This window comes from Lagopus muta, unplaced genomic scaffold, assembly GCF_023343835.1.
Source record: "Lagopus muta isolate bLagMut1 unplaced genomic scaffold, bLagMut1 primary scaffold_209, whole genome shotgun sequence".
NCBI lineage: Eukaryota > Metazoa > Chordata > Aves > Galliformes > Phasianidae > Lagopus > Lagopus muta.
In genome coordinates, this window is record NW_026040249.1 from 16,265 (window position 1) to 34,236 (window position 17,972).

A 17,972-nucleotide genomic window follows, 5' to 3' on the forward strand; every position below is an offset into this window, starting at 1 on the left:
GGAGGTTAAAAATGCGGATTTCTGAGGAGGGGCGGGCAGCGACCCCCGCGCCGCCACGTGGGCGGGTCCTGGGCACTGCGCATGTGCGGAAGTGGGTGGGGCTTAAGGGTGCATAAGCGTCCCTCATTGGTCCTCGTCTCCGCCAATGGGCGCGCAGGCCAGCCCCCCCCCCCCCCCCCCCCCTTCTCACCAACCACCGCTTTCTGATGCAGAACACCGCTCTGTTGAAGTACAGCCCCCCTTTCTGATTCCCTCCGCCCTCAGCCCTCCCCCATTTAGGGTCCCCCCACGCACACCATCTCATCCGCCAGCTCCTCCTCTCCTGGCGCTGCCCGCAGCGTCTCCTCGTCGCTGTAGACGGCAGCAGCGGCGCTGTGGGGCGGGGGTGGGCCGTGGTGCCTCCTGGTCAGCAGGTCTGCAGCAGCGCTCTCCATTTCGTCCATCGTCATTTCGCAAGCGTCCGCGATCTCCCGTTTGGCCACGGCCACGAATTTGGGGTCGCGGGCGAATAACCCCAACCCTTCCGAGATCAGAACCTGAGGGGGATCAAAAGGGGACGTGGCCATGGGGTTGGGTTGAGGGGGGGGGGTGAGGCTGCTTTGCGGGGGGAGGTTTAGCGGTGCACTCACAGCCTCCACCAAACTGTCGGCCGACCCGCGGCCCCAGCGGCTCCCGCAGGCGGAGGGACCCCGAGGGGAACCAGCGGGACAGCGGGGGGAGGCTGCCGCCCGCCGAGCCCCCCGGGGGGGCTCCTCCTTCCACCAGGATGAGGGGAGCGTAGAGCACGTGGCCGCGCGCGGGGGCCGTGGCCCAGGCGTGGGAGGACGAGCCCAGGCGCCACGTCTCGGAGCTGCCGTAGCCCTGCGTGGGGTTGGAGCGCACAGTGAGGGGGTGATGCTGGAGCTGGCGGGGGGCGTTGTTGGGCAGTGGTGGCAGCGCTGCGCCCCGCTACCTGCGGCCTGGCTGGACCGGGTGGCCCAGACGGGGTGTAGGTGCCTGGGATGGGTTCGTCCTCGCAGCTCCCCTGGCGTCTCAGGCACTGGATGGTGAAAGATGGCTTCCGGCCTGTGGGTGTGTCCCGTCAGGCCACGCCCCTTCTGCCAGGCCACGCCCCTCACCTACCCCCGCCTACCAGAAACACTCAAACGTTGTTGACCCCGCCCACCCCAACAATGTGCTTGTAGGCCAGGCCTACTTGACTCCACCGATCAAATGTGCCCATAGGCCACGCCCACCCCATGATCCCACCTATCAAAATCACCACATGCTCGTAGACCACACCCACCTCCCTAACCCCGCCTATCAGAAACCATGTGCCCATAGGTCACGCCCACCCCATAACCCCACGTATCAGAAGCACCGTAGGCTTAATGACCACGCCTACACAGCCCCACCCACTCACAATCCCACGCTTTCCTTCCATAAGCCCCGCCCCCTCGCCTAAGCCCCGCCCCCTACCGGCCGGGGTCGGCGGCAGCAGGCGGCGCCGTTTTAGCTGCTGCCCCTCCATGGTTCCCCCGGGGACGCGCAGCGCGAAGTGCCGGTTGGGCAGCGGCAGCGATCCCCCCCTCTGAGCTACTCCTGCCCAGCGCGGGGGCTGGGGGGCAGCTGTGGGTCCCGGCAGCCTGCTGGGGCAGTGGGGGAGGACGACAGACATGAGGATGGATCGCGGAGGGCTCCAGAGCAGACCCTGCCCCCCACAGCCCCCCATCCGCACCTGTCTGCTGCCCACGACAGCCGCGGGGCCGCTCCCTGCATTTCCTCCTCGCCTCCAACGTCCCCCGGCTCCTCCCGCTCCTCGGGGGGCTCCTCCTGCCCAGCAGCAGGGAGGGAGCCAGAACCCCCAGCCGAATGCCTGAACGGTTAGGGGGTGTGGAGGCTTCAGTGGGGAGGAGAACCTTCAGCCCCTTCCCTACGGGGACCCCCGATGTTGGACCCCTCCCCCCATCCCATGGGGATTCTATTATCAGGAATCCCCCAACCCCCTTTTGTCCCCAGTGTCGTGGTTTCTTAACCCTCACTGGGAGTCTCAATTAATTTTATGCCCCCCAACCCCACCATTCCATATCTGGACCCCTCCAGCCCCCACCCCCTTGGGAGGGGGGTGAGGACACACAGTTTCAGAGCCCCCTCTCCAATGTTGGGAACCCCCCTATCCCAATAGGAACCCCAATCTCGAACCCTCTCCTTCCTTGGGGTCATTCTAGTGTTGAAGACCCCCCCCCCCTCCCCCCCATCTCCATCTATTCTCCTCCTACCCCCCATCCTCTTCTTTCTCCATTGGGGCCCCCAAGCCCCCCCACTTCCCCCAATGACTCCCCCCCCCTTCCATACCTGCCCCCGTGCCGCTGGGTTACACCGTGGGGGGGGGCTGCGGGCTCTTCCCCTTCGCTGGGGCTGGGGGGGGCCTTGGGAGCATCCCCCATCCCCGGGGAGTCAGGGGCGGAGCCATACAGAGCTTCAGGTGCCTGCAAAGGGGGTGGGGGGAGGGGCTTCATGGGTGGGCGTGGCCATTGGAGGGTGGGCGTGGCCACGGGGTGGGCGTGGTCGATGTTGGCGGGGCTTACTGCGTAGGTCAGCTGCTCTTCCTCCTCCTCTTCCTCCTCTGCTCCCCCCCCTCCATCCTCCCCCAGGTCACAGCTCAGCGCCCGCCGCATCTCGGGGCCCAACGCCTGCAGGGTCTGCAGCCCAGCCTGCAGGAATGGAGGGTGGTGGGGAGGGGGAGCACCGGGATGTGTGTGCGGGGCAGGGGTCCTCTATGGCCCCATTCTCCCCCCCCAGCACACACACACACTCCTGGGCTGGAGCCCCCCACCTGCAGGGCGCGTTCGTTGCTGGGGCTGGCGCTGGGGCCCAGCATCCCCCGCTCCTTCCGCCGCCGGAACTTGCGGAAATAATCCTGGATGAGGAAAGTGGCATAGAACTTCCCCACGGTCACCTCCTCCTCTGTGTGTTTGGGGGGGGGACGGACACAGCGTTAACCCTAACCCTAACCCTAACCTCCCCCACTGCATCCCAACAGCCACCAAGACCCCTCTGCAGTGAACCAGGGGGCACTGAAGCCTTTCCCCAAGACTTCAGGAGCCCCCTGCTGCGTCTTCGAGGGCCACTGGGACCCCCTCCAAGCGTCAGCTGGGACCACCCTCCCCCAAAGTGTCACCAGCACCCCCCTCCCCACGGCAGCACCAAGGAGGGAGGACCCCCACGCTGACCCTCAGGAGGCGGGATGACCTCATCCAGCAGCTTGGGCTTCGTCCGCTTCCAGATCTTCTTGATGACAGCCCTCAGCTCCTTGTTGGCCACATCCAGGTTCCCTTTCAATGGAGGGGACACACAGCAGTGTCACCCCTCCAGTCCCTTCGAGGGGGGGGGTCACACTGTTCCCCTCCCTGCCACCCCCCGGCCCCAAACCTTCTGTCTTGATCTTGAGGGAGGTGCGGACCAGGGCAAACAGCGTGGCGTTGAAGGTGACGGTGCCATCTGAGTTGAGGGGCATGTTCATGGCTACCAGGCGCTGGGGGAGGGGAGGGGAAGGGGGGGACATGGTGAGAAGGGGAGAAGAGGACACGGGGTGACAGCCCCCACCCTCCCCCCAGCACCTTGCAGGCGACACGATGTGGGCACAGCTTCCCAAAGCCCAGCGGGGGTTGGATGCGGCGCAGCAGCGTCACCACGTCCAGGTGTTTGATGCGGCCCCTGAGGGGACAGGGGGCAGCAGGGGGACAGTGACAGGTGGTGAAGAGGCTGACAGGAGGGTGATGGCGGTGATGGGGAGGCGGTGATGGTGACAGGAGGTGACATTGATGGGGTGCATGGAGGGGTGACAGTGACAGGGTGGTAATGGGGGGTGACATGAGGGTGACAGTGACAGGAGGGTGGCAGGTCGTGGTGACGATGACAGACCTGGCAGCTGGGTCGTACTCGGACCAGACACGCTTGAACTCATCCAGGTGATGGGGGCCGAGGATGGACCAGTCCCGTGTCAGGTAGTCAAAGTTGTCCATGATGACGGCCACGAAGAGGTTGATGATCTGGAGGTGGGGGGAGGGAAAGAGTGCCGTGTCTGCTATGGGGCGGCTGTGGGGCAGGGAGCTGGCCGTGGGGCTCACCAGGAAGGCGCAGAGCATGAAGAAGCTGATGAAGTAGACGATGGCGAAGTTGCTGCCGCAGGTGAACTCCTCGCCGGGTCCTGCGTCCGACTCGGGGTCGCAGCGCTTGCCAGGCAGGCTGGCCAGCATGATCTCCTGCCAGGCCTCCCCCGTGGCACACCTATAGGGCCAGAGGGGCACCTGTGGGGCCCTGCAGAGCCCCTCTGGATGCCCCGCATGGAGAGGGCTGGACCTGACCCCTATATCCTTTATGGTGACCTTACAACAAGTCTGGACTCCAGGGGAACCCAAAAGGAACCATCCAGTGACACCCAGGCCCTCATAGGGACCCTATTGGAACAGTGCAGTGACTTAGAGTCCTCACTTAGAGGGGCCTGACGGGACCCTCAGATCCTCACAGGTTCCCTATAGGAAAGGTGCAGCGACCCAGAGTTCCCACAGGGACTCCATAGGACCCAGAGACCCCACAGAACCATCTAGTGACCCCCAGAGAACCTATAGGAACAGTGCTCTGTACCCAAAATCCCCCTGGGGGCCCTGTAAGACCCCCAGCCCTCACAGAACCACTCAGTGACCCCCCCCAGACTCCCAGCCCCACCTGAAGAGCAGCAGCACGGCCTGGGGGAAGGTCTGGAAGTTGTTGTTACGGTTGATCTGGGTCCCATCCTGCAGAGCCACCTTCCCAAAGGTCTGTTGGGGAGGCACACAGCTGGGCGCGCTGCGGGACCCCCACCCTCACACACGTGCACCCCCTGCACACGCGTGAGCCCCTCACCTGCATGCCAATGACAGCGTAGATGAAGAAGATCATGGCGATGAGCAGCGCGACGTAGGGCAAGGCCTGTGGAAATGGGGTGGTGAGGGGCTCCCTGGTGCCCCCCCCCTCCCCCCCCATAATACCCCCTCCCCACTGTCCCCCCCCGTTGTGCCCAGAATCCCACCTGGAAGGACTTGACGAAGGTCCAGAGCAGCGTGCGGATGCCCTCGCCTTTGGACAACAGCTTCACCAACCTCATGACGCGGAACAGCCGGAAGAAGGTGATGGAGATGCGGGAGCTGTCCTCTGAGCTCTGCAGGGTGCGTGTGGGGGGGGGACAGGAGAGGTTAGGGGGACCCCAAAAAGCCCCCCCAGATCGTGGAGACACCCCTGGGGATGTCCCTACCTCACCGACGTGACCCCCGTTCTGTCACATGCAGATGGATGAAGACAGATGACCACAGGTGACAATGATGGACAGACGGATGGAGGCGAACATGGGGGTCCCAAATACAAGGGACCCCCCTCCCCTCCCAGCAAAAAAAGTGCTGGGGACCCCCCCCACTTCCCACCAAGGAAGAGGAGCGACTCACGTTGACCTCGGTGACGGCGATGTCCACCACGCTGCCCACCACGATGAGGGCGTCAAAGGTGTTCCAGGCATCACAGAAGTAATGCTGGGGGGGAGGTACATTAATAGGGGGAGGGCCCTAAAACAGGAGCCCCCCCACCTCGTGTGATCCCCCCCCAACCATGTCACACCTCCCCCCACCCCCCTAAGACCCTACCCGTGGTTTGAAGGCGATGATCTTGAGCACCATCTCCACGGTGAAGAGCCCGGTGAACACCATGTTGAGAAGGTCCATCACGTAGTTGAAGGGCTTGGACTGCTCGTAGTGCTGGGGGAGGGGGTATTAATTGCCCCCCCCCACCCCTGCTGTGCCTCTAATTGCCCTCCCAACCTCCCCTCCTGCCCCCCAGGACCCTTAACTGATCCCCCTTATGGGTGCTCTCAATGCCCCCAGGCCCCAAATGTCCACACCTTGTCCCTTACAGACCCAGTGCACCCTTCACTCCCCCCAGGGCCCTCAACTGCCTGCCAGAGGAGCTTTAATGGCCCCCAACTCCTCTAACTGCCCCGCTACTGCCCCCCTGGGCCATCTAACTGCCCCCCCCCCCACAGTCCCTAATTGCCCTGGTTATCACCTCTTACAGACCACCCCCCCCCCCAGTGACCCTTTAATTGCCCCCAGACTCCTCAAGAGACCCCTGGTTGCACTCCAACTGCCCCCACCCTGTCCTTTACACACCCCTGTGACCCCTTAACTGCCCCCAGGTGTCCCGATTGCCCCTGTAGGGGTCCTAACTACCCCTGTAGGGGTCCTTACTGCCCCCCGGGACATTTCATTGCCCCCCAGTCCATCACTGACCCCCCAGTGATCCTTTAACCACCCTCAGAGTCTCCAAGAGACCTCTAGGTGCACTTTAACAGCCCCCAGGCTCCTTATTTGCCCCCCAGGGGTCCCTGAGTACCCCCACGACCTCCCAAAACAACCCCCCCCCCCCCCCCCAAACCTGCACGGCCAGGGCGATGGTGTTGAGCAGGATGAGGACGAACATGATGTACTCGAAGGCAGTGGAGTTGACCATGGCCCAGACGCGGTACTGCGTGCGGTTCTTGGGGATGTAGCGCCGCAGCGGCTGCGCCTTCAGCGCGTATTCCACGCACTGCCGCTGCAGCACCGGGACAAACGGACGTGAGGAGGGGAGACAGACGAACTGCCGGCATCCCGAGGGACTGGGAAATGCTGGGAGAGTGGGACGTCGGGGTCGCCGAGATGGGTGACAATGGGATAAGGAACAACGGGATGAGGTGACAACGAGGCAAGGTGACACTGAGATGGGTGACAGTGGGACCGAGGAGCACCAGGATGAGGTGACATCGAGATGGATAACATTGTGACTAAGGGACACCGAGGTGAGGTGACACTGGGACGAGGTGATGCTGGGCACCTGGTTCTTGTCCAGCTCGCAGTTACGGTACTCGCTCTCGCCCTGGGCACGGAAGGTGATGATGACGAAGCCGACGAAGATGTTCATCATGAAGAAGGCGATGACGATGATGTAGACGATGAAGAAGATGGAGATCTCCACCCGGTAGTTGTAGATGGGGCCCTGGTCCTCCGCGTTGGCGTCGATGGCTTTGTACAGCAGCCTGCGGGGACACCAGGAGGGGTCAGCAGCCCCGGGGGTGGGGAGGGGGCCACATGGGGGTGTCACTGTACAGAGACTCACGCGGGCCACCCCTCGAAGGTGGAGACGGTGAAGAGGGCCATCATGCCTGCCAGCACGTTGTCGAAGTTGAAGTCGCTGTTGTGCCACAGGCGCTCGCGCACCGACGGGTGGGACACGTCCCCGTCCTTGTACACCAGGAAGGTGCCCCTGTGGGGGGCGGGGGGCGTCGGTGGGGACAGCGTGGGGAGGGGGACAGCGTGGGGAGGGGGACAGCGTGGGGAGGGGGAAAGCAGAGGGGTGGGGACAGCGTGGGGATGGGGACAGCAGAAGGGTGAGGGCAGCGTGGGGATGGGGAGGGAACAGCATGGGGACAGGGTTCCCAGAGGGGTGGGGACAGCGTGGGGACATCAGCACCCAGACACGGTGACACATGGGGGGATGGTGACACACAGGGACAGCCTCTACACACACCCCCCCCCTCTATGCTCACTTCTGACTCACCACCAACACTCCCCCTACCCTCAGACCCAACCCACAGCCATCACTTGCTGTAGCTGCGCTCACGTGCAGCTCACACTCAGCTCTTGCTCACAGTCTGCATTCATGCTGGGCTGCAGTCGCACTCAACACACAGCCTCCGCTCACAGCCTCTGCTCACACTCCGGGGCAGCAGCACCCACTTGCACTCCCCAGGCGTGTGCTTGGCCTCATCGGTGCAACTGTAGAACTTGCCCTGGAACAACAGTCAGAGGTGGGGGGGGAGCCCATCTGAGGGTCCCGGGGGGGGGGGGGGGGTCCCAGACCCTCGGGGGAGATGAAGGGGGGCCCACCTTGAAGAGCTGCACCCCGATGCAGGCAAACATGAACTGCAGCAGCGTGGTGACAATCATGATGTTGCCGATGGTGCGGATGGCCACGAAGACGCACTGCACCACGTGCTGGGGGACGGCAGGATGGGGACAGCGTGACACCATGAGGGGAGAAACGGTACCTTGGGGACACCGGGGGGTTGGGGACACCGGGGGTGGTGTGACACAGGGCGTGGGGAACAACGGCGTGTTGGGAACAGTGGGACAACGGGAGTTGGGGGCACTGGGGACACCAGGATATGGGGACAGCATGACGTTGGGTGTTGGGAAAACCAGGACAGCGTGACAGTGGGCGTTGAGGACACCAGGATACAGGGACAGTGTGGCACTGGGTGCTGGGGACACCAGGACAATGTGACACCAGGCGTTGGGGACAGGAGTACAGCCTGACACGGGGCATTGGGGACATAAGGACACCGTGACAAACCAGAGACACACACCCGAGGCAGCACCACCCCAGTCACACTGTTAGGAATCCCAGTGCTCCCATTCACATCACTACACCCAGCAAGCTGCCTCCCAGCGCCCCCCCCAACGCCTCCCAGTTCTCCCCAGTGCCTCCCAGCAGCACACCTTGAGGCCCTTGGCACGGTTGATGGCTCGCAGGGGCCGCAGGACGCGCAGCACCCGCAGGATTTTCACCACTGAGATGGCACTGGAGCTGTCAGCGCGGGACACCAGGGCGCCCGGTTAGATTCCAGTGCCCCCAGCAGTGCTCCCAGTGCTCCCAGTTGCCCCCACGGCGCTCCCAGTGCTCTCAGTGCTACTTCCAGTGACCCAAACCCACATTCCCAGTGCCCCCACTGTCAATACCAGTGCTCCCGGTGGCACTTCCACTGACCTTCACCCAGGATGAAGTGCCCCTAATGGTTCTCCCAGTGCCTTCCAGTGCCCCCCAGTGCCACCTCTGGTTTCCCTACTGCCTTCTGGTGTCCCCAGCAGCACTCCCAGTGCCCCCAGCCCACGCTCCCAGTGCTCCCAGTGTCCCCAGTGCTCACTGGATGCCGAAGGAGATGAGGGAGACGCCGACCACCAGCAGGTCGAGGAGGTTGAACCAGTTGCGGCAGAAGGAGCCTTTGTGCAGGAAGGCGCCGAAGGCCGTCATCTGGGGGAGCCTGTGAGCCCAGCACCACAGAGCCCCCCCCCCAAAAAAAACCACAACCCCACAACGCCCCCCAAGCCTTCATGGGTCCCTCAACCCCCCAGATTCCCCTGGTACCTTCAGCAGGATCTCCACGGTGAAGATGGAGGTGAAGGCATAGTCGAAGTAGCCCAGGATCTGTGGGGAGGGGGGCAGGGGATGAATGGGGTGACCCCAGCAACCCCCCTGCCCTCCATGACCTCCCCTCCAACCCCCAAACACCCCCAACCCCAAAACACAACCCCCCAACCCCTAAGGACCCCCCAAGCCCCAAACACCCCCCAGCATCCCTCTCAATCCCCCCCCACCTCCCCCATGGGGCACGTGGGACCCACATCGGGGTGGAGTGAGGGACCCTCCCCAGTCCTTCCCACCTGCCCCCACCCCTCCCCAGTATCCCCAGTCTGCCCAGTATCCCACGTGGTTGCGGGGCGAGTGGGCGCGCACGGGGTCCTCGGCGGCCAGCGAGACGCTGCTGAGGATGATGAAGACGAGGATGAGGTTGGTGAAGACGTGGTGGTGGATGAGAGCGTGGCACCGCACCCGCAGCCTGCCCAGAGCACAGGTCAGCACCTCCCAGTGCTCCCAGTACACCCCCATTCCCCCCATACCAGTGACCCGGGCACCACCCCCATTGCTCCCAGTTTCCCTCAGTCTGTATCCCCACACCTGGCATCCCCAGTTCCAACTGACACGGTTTGTGGCCCAGTTCCAGCGCTCCCAGTATGCATCACCAGGCTCAATATTCCCAGTCCCAGTGTCCCCAGTTTCCCCAGTACACATCTCCAATCCCAGTTTTTCCAGTCCCCGGTCACCCAGTACACATCTCCAGCCCCAGTGTCCCCAGCACTCCCCCACTTTGTATCCCCCGCTCCCAGTTTCTCCAGTTCCAGTGCTCCCAGTTCCCCCAGTATACATCTCCAGTCCCAGTTTCCCTCAGCCCTATTCTCCCAATGCCCACAGTTTGCAATCCCAGTTTCAGTGTTCCCAGTCCCTCCCGTACACATCTCCAGTCCCAGTGCTCCCAGTGCCCCCACTTGGTGTCCCCAAGCCCAGTCTCCCCAGTCCCAATGTCCCCAGTCCCCCCCCCCCCCATCCCCATGCCCCCACCTCCCCGCTCCCAGTGCTCCCAGTACCCCCCCCAGTCCCTCCCAGTCCTCACGGGTTGGTGCTGCCCAGCAGGAAGAAGGCGCTGCCCTCGGGGATCGGTGCCACTTTGTTCTTGGGGGGCTCCTCCAGGCTCTCCAGCCGTTGCCCCCCCAGGCTGTCCCGCTCCCCCCCGGCCCCTTCATCACCTGTGGGGAACAACCAGTGCGTGTGGGGGGTCCTTCTGCCCCCACCAAAAAGGGGGGGGGGTCCTTCTGCTCCTCCTTCCCCCTCCCTTTCCCTCCTGCCCCCAGGGATCCCAATGTGGAGCTGACCTTCCTCACTGCCCTCCTCATCCTCTTCTTCTTCCTCCTCCTCCTGCTGCTCCCGTTCGACCTGGAGCATGCAAGGCCATGCACACGCATGTGAGGTCACGGGTTGGGTTGTGAGAGGGCTGTGCACACATGTTTCAAGCATGTGCAAGACGCACACATGCGTGTCGGTTGTGCTGGGTCACGTGAAAGTCACATATGTGGGTGCGCAAGGGGCTGTGGGTCCACATACACACATGCTGCGGTGTGCGAGGGTTGTGTGCAAGCATTTTGAGTCACGTGAGGGCCACATACACACGTGTCAGGGCATGCAAGGGCCACAGACACGCATGTTGGAGCGTGTGAGGGTCGTGCACACACACCGAGTCACGTGAAGACCACACACACCATGCTGGGGTGTGCAAGGGCCATGTGCACACATGTGGGGCCATGTGAGGGCCATAGGCACACGTGTTGCACACACGCGTGTTGAGGTGTGTGCACCCACTCACACTCACCTTCACGCTCACATCCTGGCTCCCCACGTTGGCCTCCACCTCCCCGGCTTTGTCCCTAAGGTTGGGAGGAGGGGACAAACTTGGGGAGGGGGTTTCACACACAGGACATCAATGCCCCCTCCACACCCACATCCCCCCTCCCCGGGTTTGGGGACCCCCCTCCCCCCTGTGCTCACTTCTTGCCCTCTGCCCCCGAGTTGATGTTATCTCCATCCGCAAGGTTGTCCACCGCGATGGCCAGGAAGACGTTTAGGAGGATGTCTGCAGGGAGGAAGGAGTTAAGCAGCGCTCCCAGTGCTTCCAGTATCCCCCCCAGCACCCCCCAGTCTCTTTCCAGCTCCCCCCAGTATCCCCCACTGCCCCCAAGTCTCTTCCCAGTGCCTCCCAGTCTCTTCCTAGTATCCCCCAGCATCCCTCCAGTTTGTGTCCCTGATCCTTCCAGTTTCCCCCAGCACCCCCCAGCACCTCCCACTATCCTCCAGTACCCCCCAGTCCCCCCCCAGTGCCTCCCAGTATCCCCACAGTGCTCCCCAGTCTCCTTCCAGTCTCTCCCAGTCTCTCCCAGTGCCCACTCACAGTTCCCACAGATGAAGAGGATGACGAAGTAGACGCAGACGAGCATCCCAGGGAAGACAGGCCCACCATAAGCCATGATCCCATCATACATCACCGCGTTCCAGTCCTCCCCAGTTAGGATCTGGGCCAAAAATGGGGGGGAGGGAAACACCCCAAAACTTCAGTGTCCCCCTCCCAGTGCTCCCAGTGCTCCCCCAATTCAACCCTAACCCTAACTCTGTCCCTAAGGCAGTCTGAGGGTCCCTAAGGGGGCTTTTGGGGTCCCTAAGGGGGCTTTTGGGGTCACCTGGAAGACGGTGAGCAGGGCCTGAGGGAAGGTGTCGAAGGTGCTGCGCTTGGTCTGCGTCTCGTCGAAGCTGAAGCGGCCACCGAAGAGCTGCATGCCCAGCAGCGCGAAGATGATGATGAAGAGGAAGAGCAGCAGCAGCAGCGATGCGATGGACTTCATGGAGTTCAGCAGCGAGCCCACCAGGTTGCTCAGCGACGCCCAGTGCCTGCAGGAGGGGGGGGGGGGTACTGGGAGCACTGGGGCGGGCACGGCGCCGTCCCCGTCACCCGGTGTCACCTCAACACTGTGTTGTCCCCATCCCCATCCCCCACACCGCCCCCAGGCCACCAAATCTGTGCTCTGTGGTGACAACAGGCGGCTCTGTGTCAACCTACAGCGGCATGCTGCCCTTGTCACCTCGCCATCCCCACCGCCACACCAACCCTGTCACCCTGCTGTCCCTGTCACTGTGTCACCTCTGCGCCACCAAAGCAGCGCTTCAAGGAGCTGAGAAGCGACCGTGTCAACCCACAGTGTCCTCAATTGTCCCTGTCACCAGGCTGTCCCTGTCACCCGCGTCACCCCAACAGTGTCACTGCGTCACTCTCATCACCACGTTGTCCCCCGCGCCACCAGGCTGGAGCTCTACAGAGGTGGCTCTGTGTCACCTCCTCGTGTCCCCAGCACCACGCTGTCCTTGTCACCCTGTCGTGCCATCACCCTGCCACCCTGTTGTTGTGCCATCACCCTGTCATTCTTGTCACCGTCACCATATCATCCCCGTCACCCCCTTCACCACCACGCAGCCTCCTCACAGAGGTGAGAGGCAGCTCCACGTCCCCTTCCGCACCCTGCTGCCCCTCTCCACCCATCCCTGCCCCCATCACACCCACCTGGTGACCTTGAAGACTCTCAGCAGGCGCACGCAGCGCAGCACGGAGATGCCCAGGGGCTCCATGGCGCCGCGCTCCACCAGGGCCGTTTCCAGCACCCCTCCGCACACCACGAAGCAGTCGAAGCGGTTGAAGAAGCTGGCGAAGTAGCAGGAGGGCCCCAGGGCGTAGAGCTTCAGAACCATCTCGGCCGCAAAGAGCGAGAGCAGGGCTTTGTTGGCATAGGCTGTTCAGGGGGGAAGAAGGGCGGATTTGGGGGCTGGGGTGACCAGGAGCCATCATCAGCTCTGAGGAGAGCCTGTTTGGTGGCACGGGGATGACAGGGGATGGGACACAACGGGGACAGGATGGGAGGGTGACAGGAATTACAGGGATGAGGGCGACAAAGATGAGAGGGTAACAAGGATGGGAGAGTGACAAAGATGAAAGAGTGATAGAAAGGAGAGTGACAAGGATGACGTGGTGACGAGGATGACGTGGTGACGAGGATGACGTGGTGACGAGGATGACGTGGTGACGAGGATGACGTGGTGACGAGGATGACGTGGTGACGAGGATGAGAGACTGACAGAGATGAGAGGGTGACAAAGATGACGTGGTGACACGGATGAAAGGGTGATAGGGAGCAGAGTGACAAGGACGACGTGGTGACAGGGACGACGTGGTGACAGGGACAAGAGCATGACGGTGACAGAGACAAGGTAAGAAAGATGAGAGGGCGACAGGGAGGAGAAGAGGGCGACAAGGCTAACACCGTGACAGGGACAAGATGGTGACAGGGATGAGAGATTGACAGAGATGACGTGGTGATAGGGACAAAAAGGTGGCAAAGATGAGAGGGTGACAGAAACGACACAGCGACAGGGATGGGAGGCCCACAAGGACAACAGAGTGCTGGGGACACTGCAGGGTGGCGCAGAGCCGCCTCTCACCTCCACGAAGAGCACAGGGGGACAAGGCGGTGATGGGCCGACAAGGGGACAAAGAGCAACAGGGCGACACGGTGAGCCCATACCTTGCGTCTCGGTGAGCCACTGGGGCTGCCCGTGGTGCTCGGAGGCGATGGTGAGGGTGTTGAGGAAGACGAGGAGCAGCACCGTCCAGTAGAAGGAGACGGATTTCACCGCGCCGCGGCACCGCCGGCGCAGAACCCGGTTCAGGCGGCGCAGGCGGCGCCTGCAGGGGAGGACGAGGTGAGTTGGGAGGGGGTTTGGGGGGAGGCTGGGCGGTGATGGGGGGGCCCTGGGGGGGTGATGGGGGGTTTGGGGGCTTATGGAGGCGGTTTGGGGTATTGTCAGGGGAATTCGGGGGATTATTGGGGTGGTTCAGGGGGAATTTGGGGATTTACGAGGGGTGGTGTGGGGTACATGGGGGGATTTGGGGATTTAAAGGGGGTGGGTTTAGGGGATATTGGGGGAATTTGAGGTATATTGGAGGATTTGGGGATTTATGGGAGTGGTTTGAGGTGCATGAGGGGGAATCTGGGGGCACCACGAGTGAGTTTTGGGGTATATGGGGAATTTGGGGCATAACAGCAGCAGTTCGGGAGTACAACAGCAGGATTTGGGGGCAATAGTGGGGGGTGGTTTGGGGTACGCTGGAGGATTTGGGAGAGTATTGTAGGGGCAGAGTGGGGGAATGGTGAGTTGGGGGCACACGGATGCTGTTGGCTGTGTGGGGTTTGGGGGTGGGGGGCACAGCGTGCCCCCATTTCTTCAACTCACCAGAATTTCGTCTTGGTAATTTTGCCCCTGGGGAGAGAAAAAAAAAGCACAGAGTTACCCCAAAAACTGGGGAAAAACTGGGGGGTCGAAGGGCACACAGGGCATATGGGGGGGGTCTCTGTGGATGCAAGGAGGTCTGGGGGGTCAGTGCTGGCATCCGTGGGGGTCGAGGAGCTGAGGGTCAGGCAGGGGGGGTGACAGGGTCACTTGTGGGGGTTTTGGGGGAGGTCTATAAGGAGCTGCAGGGGAGTTTCCAAGGTCATTTTTGGGTTTAGGGTGAGGGTACATAGCTATGGGGGGGGGGGGCAGGGTCCATTTTGGGGTCTTAGGGTGTCTACAAGGAGTTTTGAGGGGTCCCAAGGTCAGTCTTGGGATCCTAGGAGATCTACTGTGGAGGAATCCTTAAGCGTCAGTTTGGGGATCGATAAGGAAACATGAAAAGCCCCAGAAGCACGTTTGGAGTCTGGGGGCAGGGGTAGGGAAATATGGGGGAGAGGGTCCTAGGATCGATTTGGGGTCTTGGGAGGTCTGTAAGGAATTAGAGGAGACACAACGTCACTTTTAGGGTCTGGGGTGGGACACAGGGAACCGACAGGGGGGTCTCAAAGTCAACGCTAAGGTCCTGGAAGAACTGTAGAAGCATCCAGAGATAAATACAGGGATCTATGGGGGTCCAAGGCTTGACGCTGGGGGGCTACAGGCACCGTGGGGGGGGCTGCAGAGGGTCTGGAGGCTCGTGGGGACCCCAGGGTTGCGCTCACAGGCAGCGGTCGCAGGCATTGGGCTGCGCCTCCTCCTCACCCCGCTGTCTCGGTGTTCACCGACGTCGTCTCGCTGCCGGGGAGGCTGGCTGTAGAGTCAGGGGATAGGAGACATCAGCGCCCCACAAAGGCGGGGGGGCAGCCCCCAATCTGCGGGGCGCCCCCCCAATTTTAGGGGGTGCACCCTTGTTTTTTGCCGCCGTCTCCTTACCGTGGGTGTCGGTGGAGTGGCTGGGGTGTCGCAGCCACTTGAGGCGAGGTTTTCGCTTCCCCATCAGCTCCTCGGCGGGTCAGGCCTGCAGGGAAGGGGACGACAAGGTGACGAAAGGAATTGGGGGTGGGGGGACACATATCTACCCCCCCTGGGTGACATACGGTGCTTCTCGTGCTCATTCCTCGTCCCCCTCCAGGTCCTCGGCCTGTGTGATCCAGTCCATGTAGCCCCGCAGGTCCTCCTCCAGCTGCTGCTTCTCCCGCAGCTTCTGGAAGTCGCCGCGTGCTTTGGCCTTCTCACGCTCTTGGAGAACTCTCTGATGGGATGGGCACGTGTGGCACATGCTAAGGACACGCTAAGAACACACTAAGGACACGCTACCCGGGCTGCTCACCCGCTCAGCACCCCCAGCACCAAGTTGAGGACGAAGAAGGAGCCAAAGATGACGAGGCTGACGAAGTAAATCCAGGGCAGCTCGTGGCCCATGGCGTCCTGCATCTGGGGAGGGGGGCACAACAGGGGGGGTGTTGGGGTGGTCTCGAGGTATTTGGGGTCACGCTGGAGGCGGGTGGGAATTTGGGGTGACCCCATAGGTGACATTTGGAATGAGTTTAAGGGGATGGAATTCAGGGTGATCGCATGGGGTGGCATTTAGGGGTCAATTTAGGGTGATGCCGGGGGGGGGGGGGTGGAATTTGGGGTGACCCCACAGAGTGAGTCTGGGTGTAGAGCATTTGGGGGGTGATTTCAGGGGGTGTTATGGGACATTTGGGGATGAATTTGGGGTGACATCGGGGGAACTTTGGGGGTGGCCCCACAGAGCGACACCGGGTGACCCTCGTGGGGCTCTGGGTGACATTGGGGCATCGGGATTTGTGGGAACCCCATAGCAGGGGGAAACGGGGGCTGACAAAGCAGAAAGGCAGCATGGTCTGGACACCCAATGGGGGGAGGCACATTTTTGGGGTGTCCTCCACCCTCCCAGGGAGCGGGGCTCACCCAATAGAGGACGTCGGTCCACCCCTCCAGGGTGATGCACTGGAAGACGGTGAGCATGGCGAAGAAGAAGTTGTCAAAGTTGGTGATGCACCATTGGGGCCCTCCCAGCGGCCCCTGCACTCCGTGTTGTTTCTGCAGGCAGGCCCGGGCCGTGCCCCGAAAAAAGCACAGGGGGGAAGGGTCGTCCTCCGATTCCAGGTCTGGAGGGGGGGTCCAGGGGGGCCGTCAGTACCCCCACAATGGGGTTAGGGGGCAGTTTGGGGAGGGGTGGAGAGGGGGCGGATGCGTGAGAGGTGGTGTGAGATGCCTCCTCTGTGTAGGGGAAGGGGAGGTTTGGGGTGGGGGTCTTATTGGGGGGCAGCTCTGGGAGAGCTTTCAGATAGAGGGGGGGGGGGTCCTAGCATACAGCGTGGTGTGAGGCTGGGTGATGGAAGGCGGGTTGTGGAATCCTGGAGTTGAGGGGCTGGGGGTCTCACGCGATACGGGGGCAGGTGCCAAATGTGGGGAGGGGGGGTCTTGAGTAATTTTGGGCGGGGGGGAGGAGGGCGGGGGGCCATAGAACCCCTCCTCTGGGAAGTAATTTCAGACAACGAGGGGCTCTGGGGAGTCCCAGAGATGGGAGATTGTCACAAAGGAGACATCCAATTGGGGGGGGGGGGATCCTGGGCAATTTTAGGGGGGTTCCTACAGGTTATACTGGAGGGGGGGGGGGTCACCCCTCACCAGAGCCGATGAAGAAACAGGTCTTGTGCATGCGGCCGATGAAGAGCTCGAGGCCGATGATGGCGTAGATGATGATGACGAAGAGAACCAGCAGGGCGATGTGCAGCAGCGGCACCATGGCCTTCATGATGGAGTTGAGGACGATGTGGAGACCTGGAAGAGGGCCGGGAGGGGTCAGCAGGAAGCTTGAAAACCAGGGGAGGGTGAATGTACAGATAAGAGCCCCCCTCCCCCAGCTCACTGGGAACCCCGGAGACGAGGCGGAGGGGCCGCAGGACGCGGAAGGCGCGCAGAGCTTTGACGTCGAAGCCGCCCGGTTTGCCGCTCAATGTGGTGAGCCTCACCGGGTTTTGTGGGACACCTGCTCCAGGATGACGCTGAAAAGCCTGAGGGGGACAACGAGGGGGGGGGGCGCGAGGGGCGTCCCAACTTCTTTGTGTGCATCCAGCCCCCCTCCCCCTCCCCGAGGTCGGGGTCTCACCCCACGATGACGATGACGAAGTCCAGGAGGTTCCAGCCGTTGCGGATGTAGGCGCTGGGGTGCAGCACCAGCCCGTAGGCGATGATCTTCAGGAACGTCTCCACCGTGAAGATGATGAGGAAGACGTACTCCACTTGTTCCTATGGGGGGGGGATGACAAGGGACAGGGGTCTGGGGGGGCTGCTGGCATCCCCACGGCCGCTCCTCCCACCCTGGGGACGAGGGAGGCCCCATGTCACATCCCCACATCCACCACCCCCCACCGTGGGGACAAGGGAGTCTGCATGTCACATCCACAACACCCCCC

At 62.5% G+C, this 17,972-nt stretch overlaps 1 protein-coding gene across 1 annotated transcript; it reads right to left on the reverse strand.

The window, feature by feature from the left end:
* Nucleotides 1–172: 172 nt before the first annotated feature.
* LOC125687783 (voltage-dependent L-type calcium channel subunit alpha-1F-like) lies at nt 173–17,805 on the reverse strand (the record flags this gene model as incomplete). The annotated part of the gene is given in 47 exon segments (XM_048933046.1): nt 173–536; nt 630–690; nt 692–861; nt 953–1,065; nt 1,459–1,628; nt 1,718–1,855; nt 2,335–2,468; nt 2,568–2,693; nt 2,816–2,946; nt 3,213–3,314; nt 3,412–3,514; nt 3,600–3,696; nt 3,904–4,031; nt 4,110–4,269; nt 4,708–4,799; nt 4,885–4,950; nt 5,051–5,179; nt 5,460–5,543; nt 5,655–5,765; nt 6,442–6,600; nt 6,880–7,081; nt 7,162–7,308; nt 7,782–7,834; nt 7,932–8,039; nt 8,544–8,631; nt 8,969–9,075; nt 9,190–9,249; nt 9,532–9,661; nt 10,274–10,406; nt 10,533–10,593; nt 11,027–11,081; nt 11,203–11,287; nt 11,603–11,723; nt 11,889–12,096; nt 12,764–12,989; nt 13,779–13,939; nt 14,488–14,514; nt 15,249–15,305; nt 15,307–15,337; nt 15,460–15,529; nt 15,668–15,806; nt 15,857–15,960; nt 16,462–16,661; nt 17,185–17,337; nt 17,426–17,525; nt 17,528–17,570; nt 17,666–17,805. Coding segments are annotated over 47 exon segments (5,544 nt in total), but the record flags the coding sequence as incomplete, so codon positions are not given.
* Nucleotides 17,806–17,972: the final 167 nt, after the last annotated feature.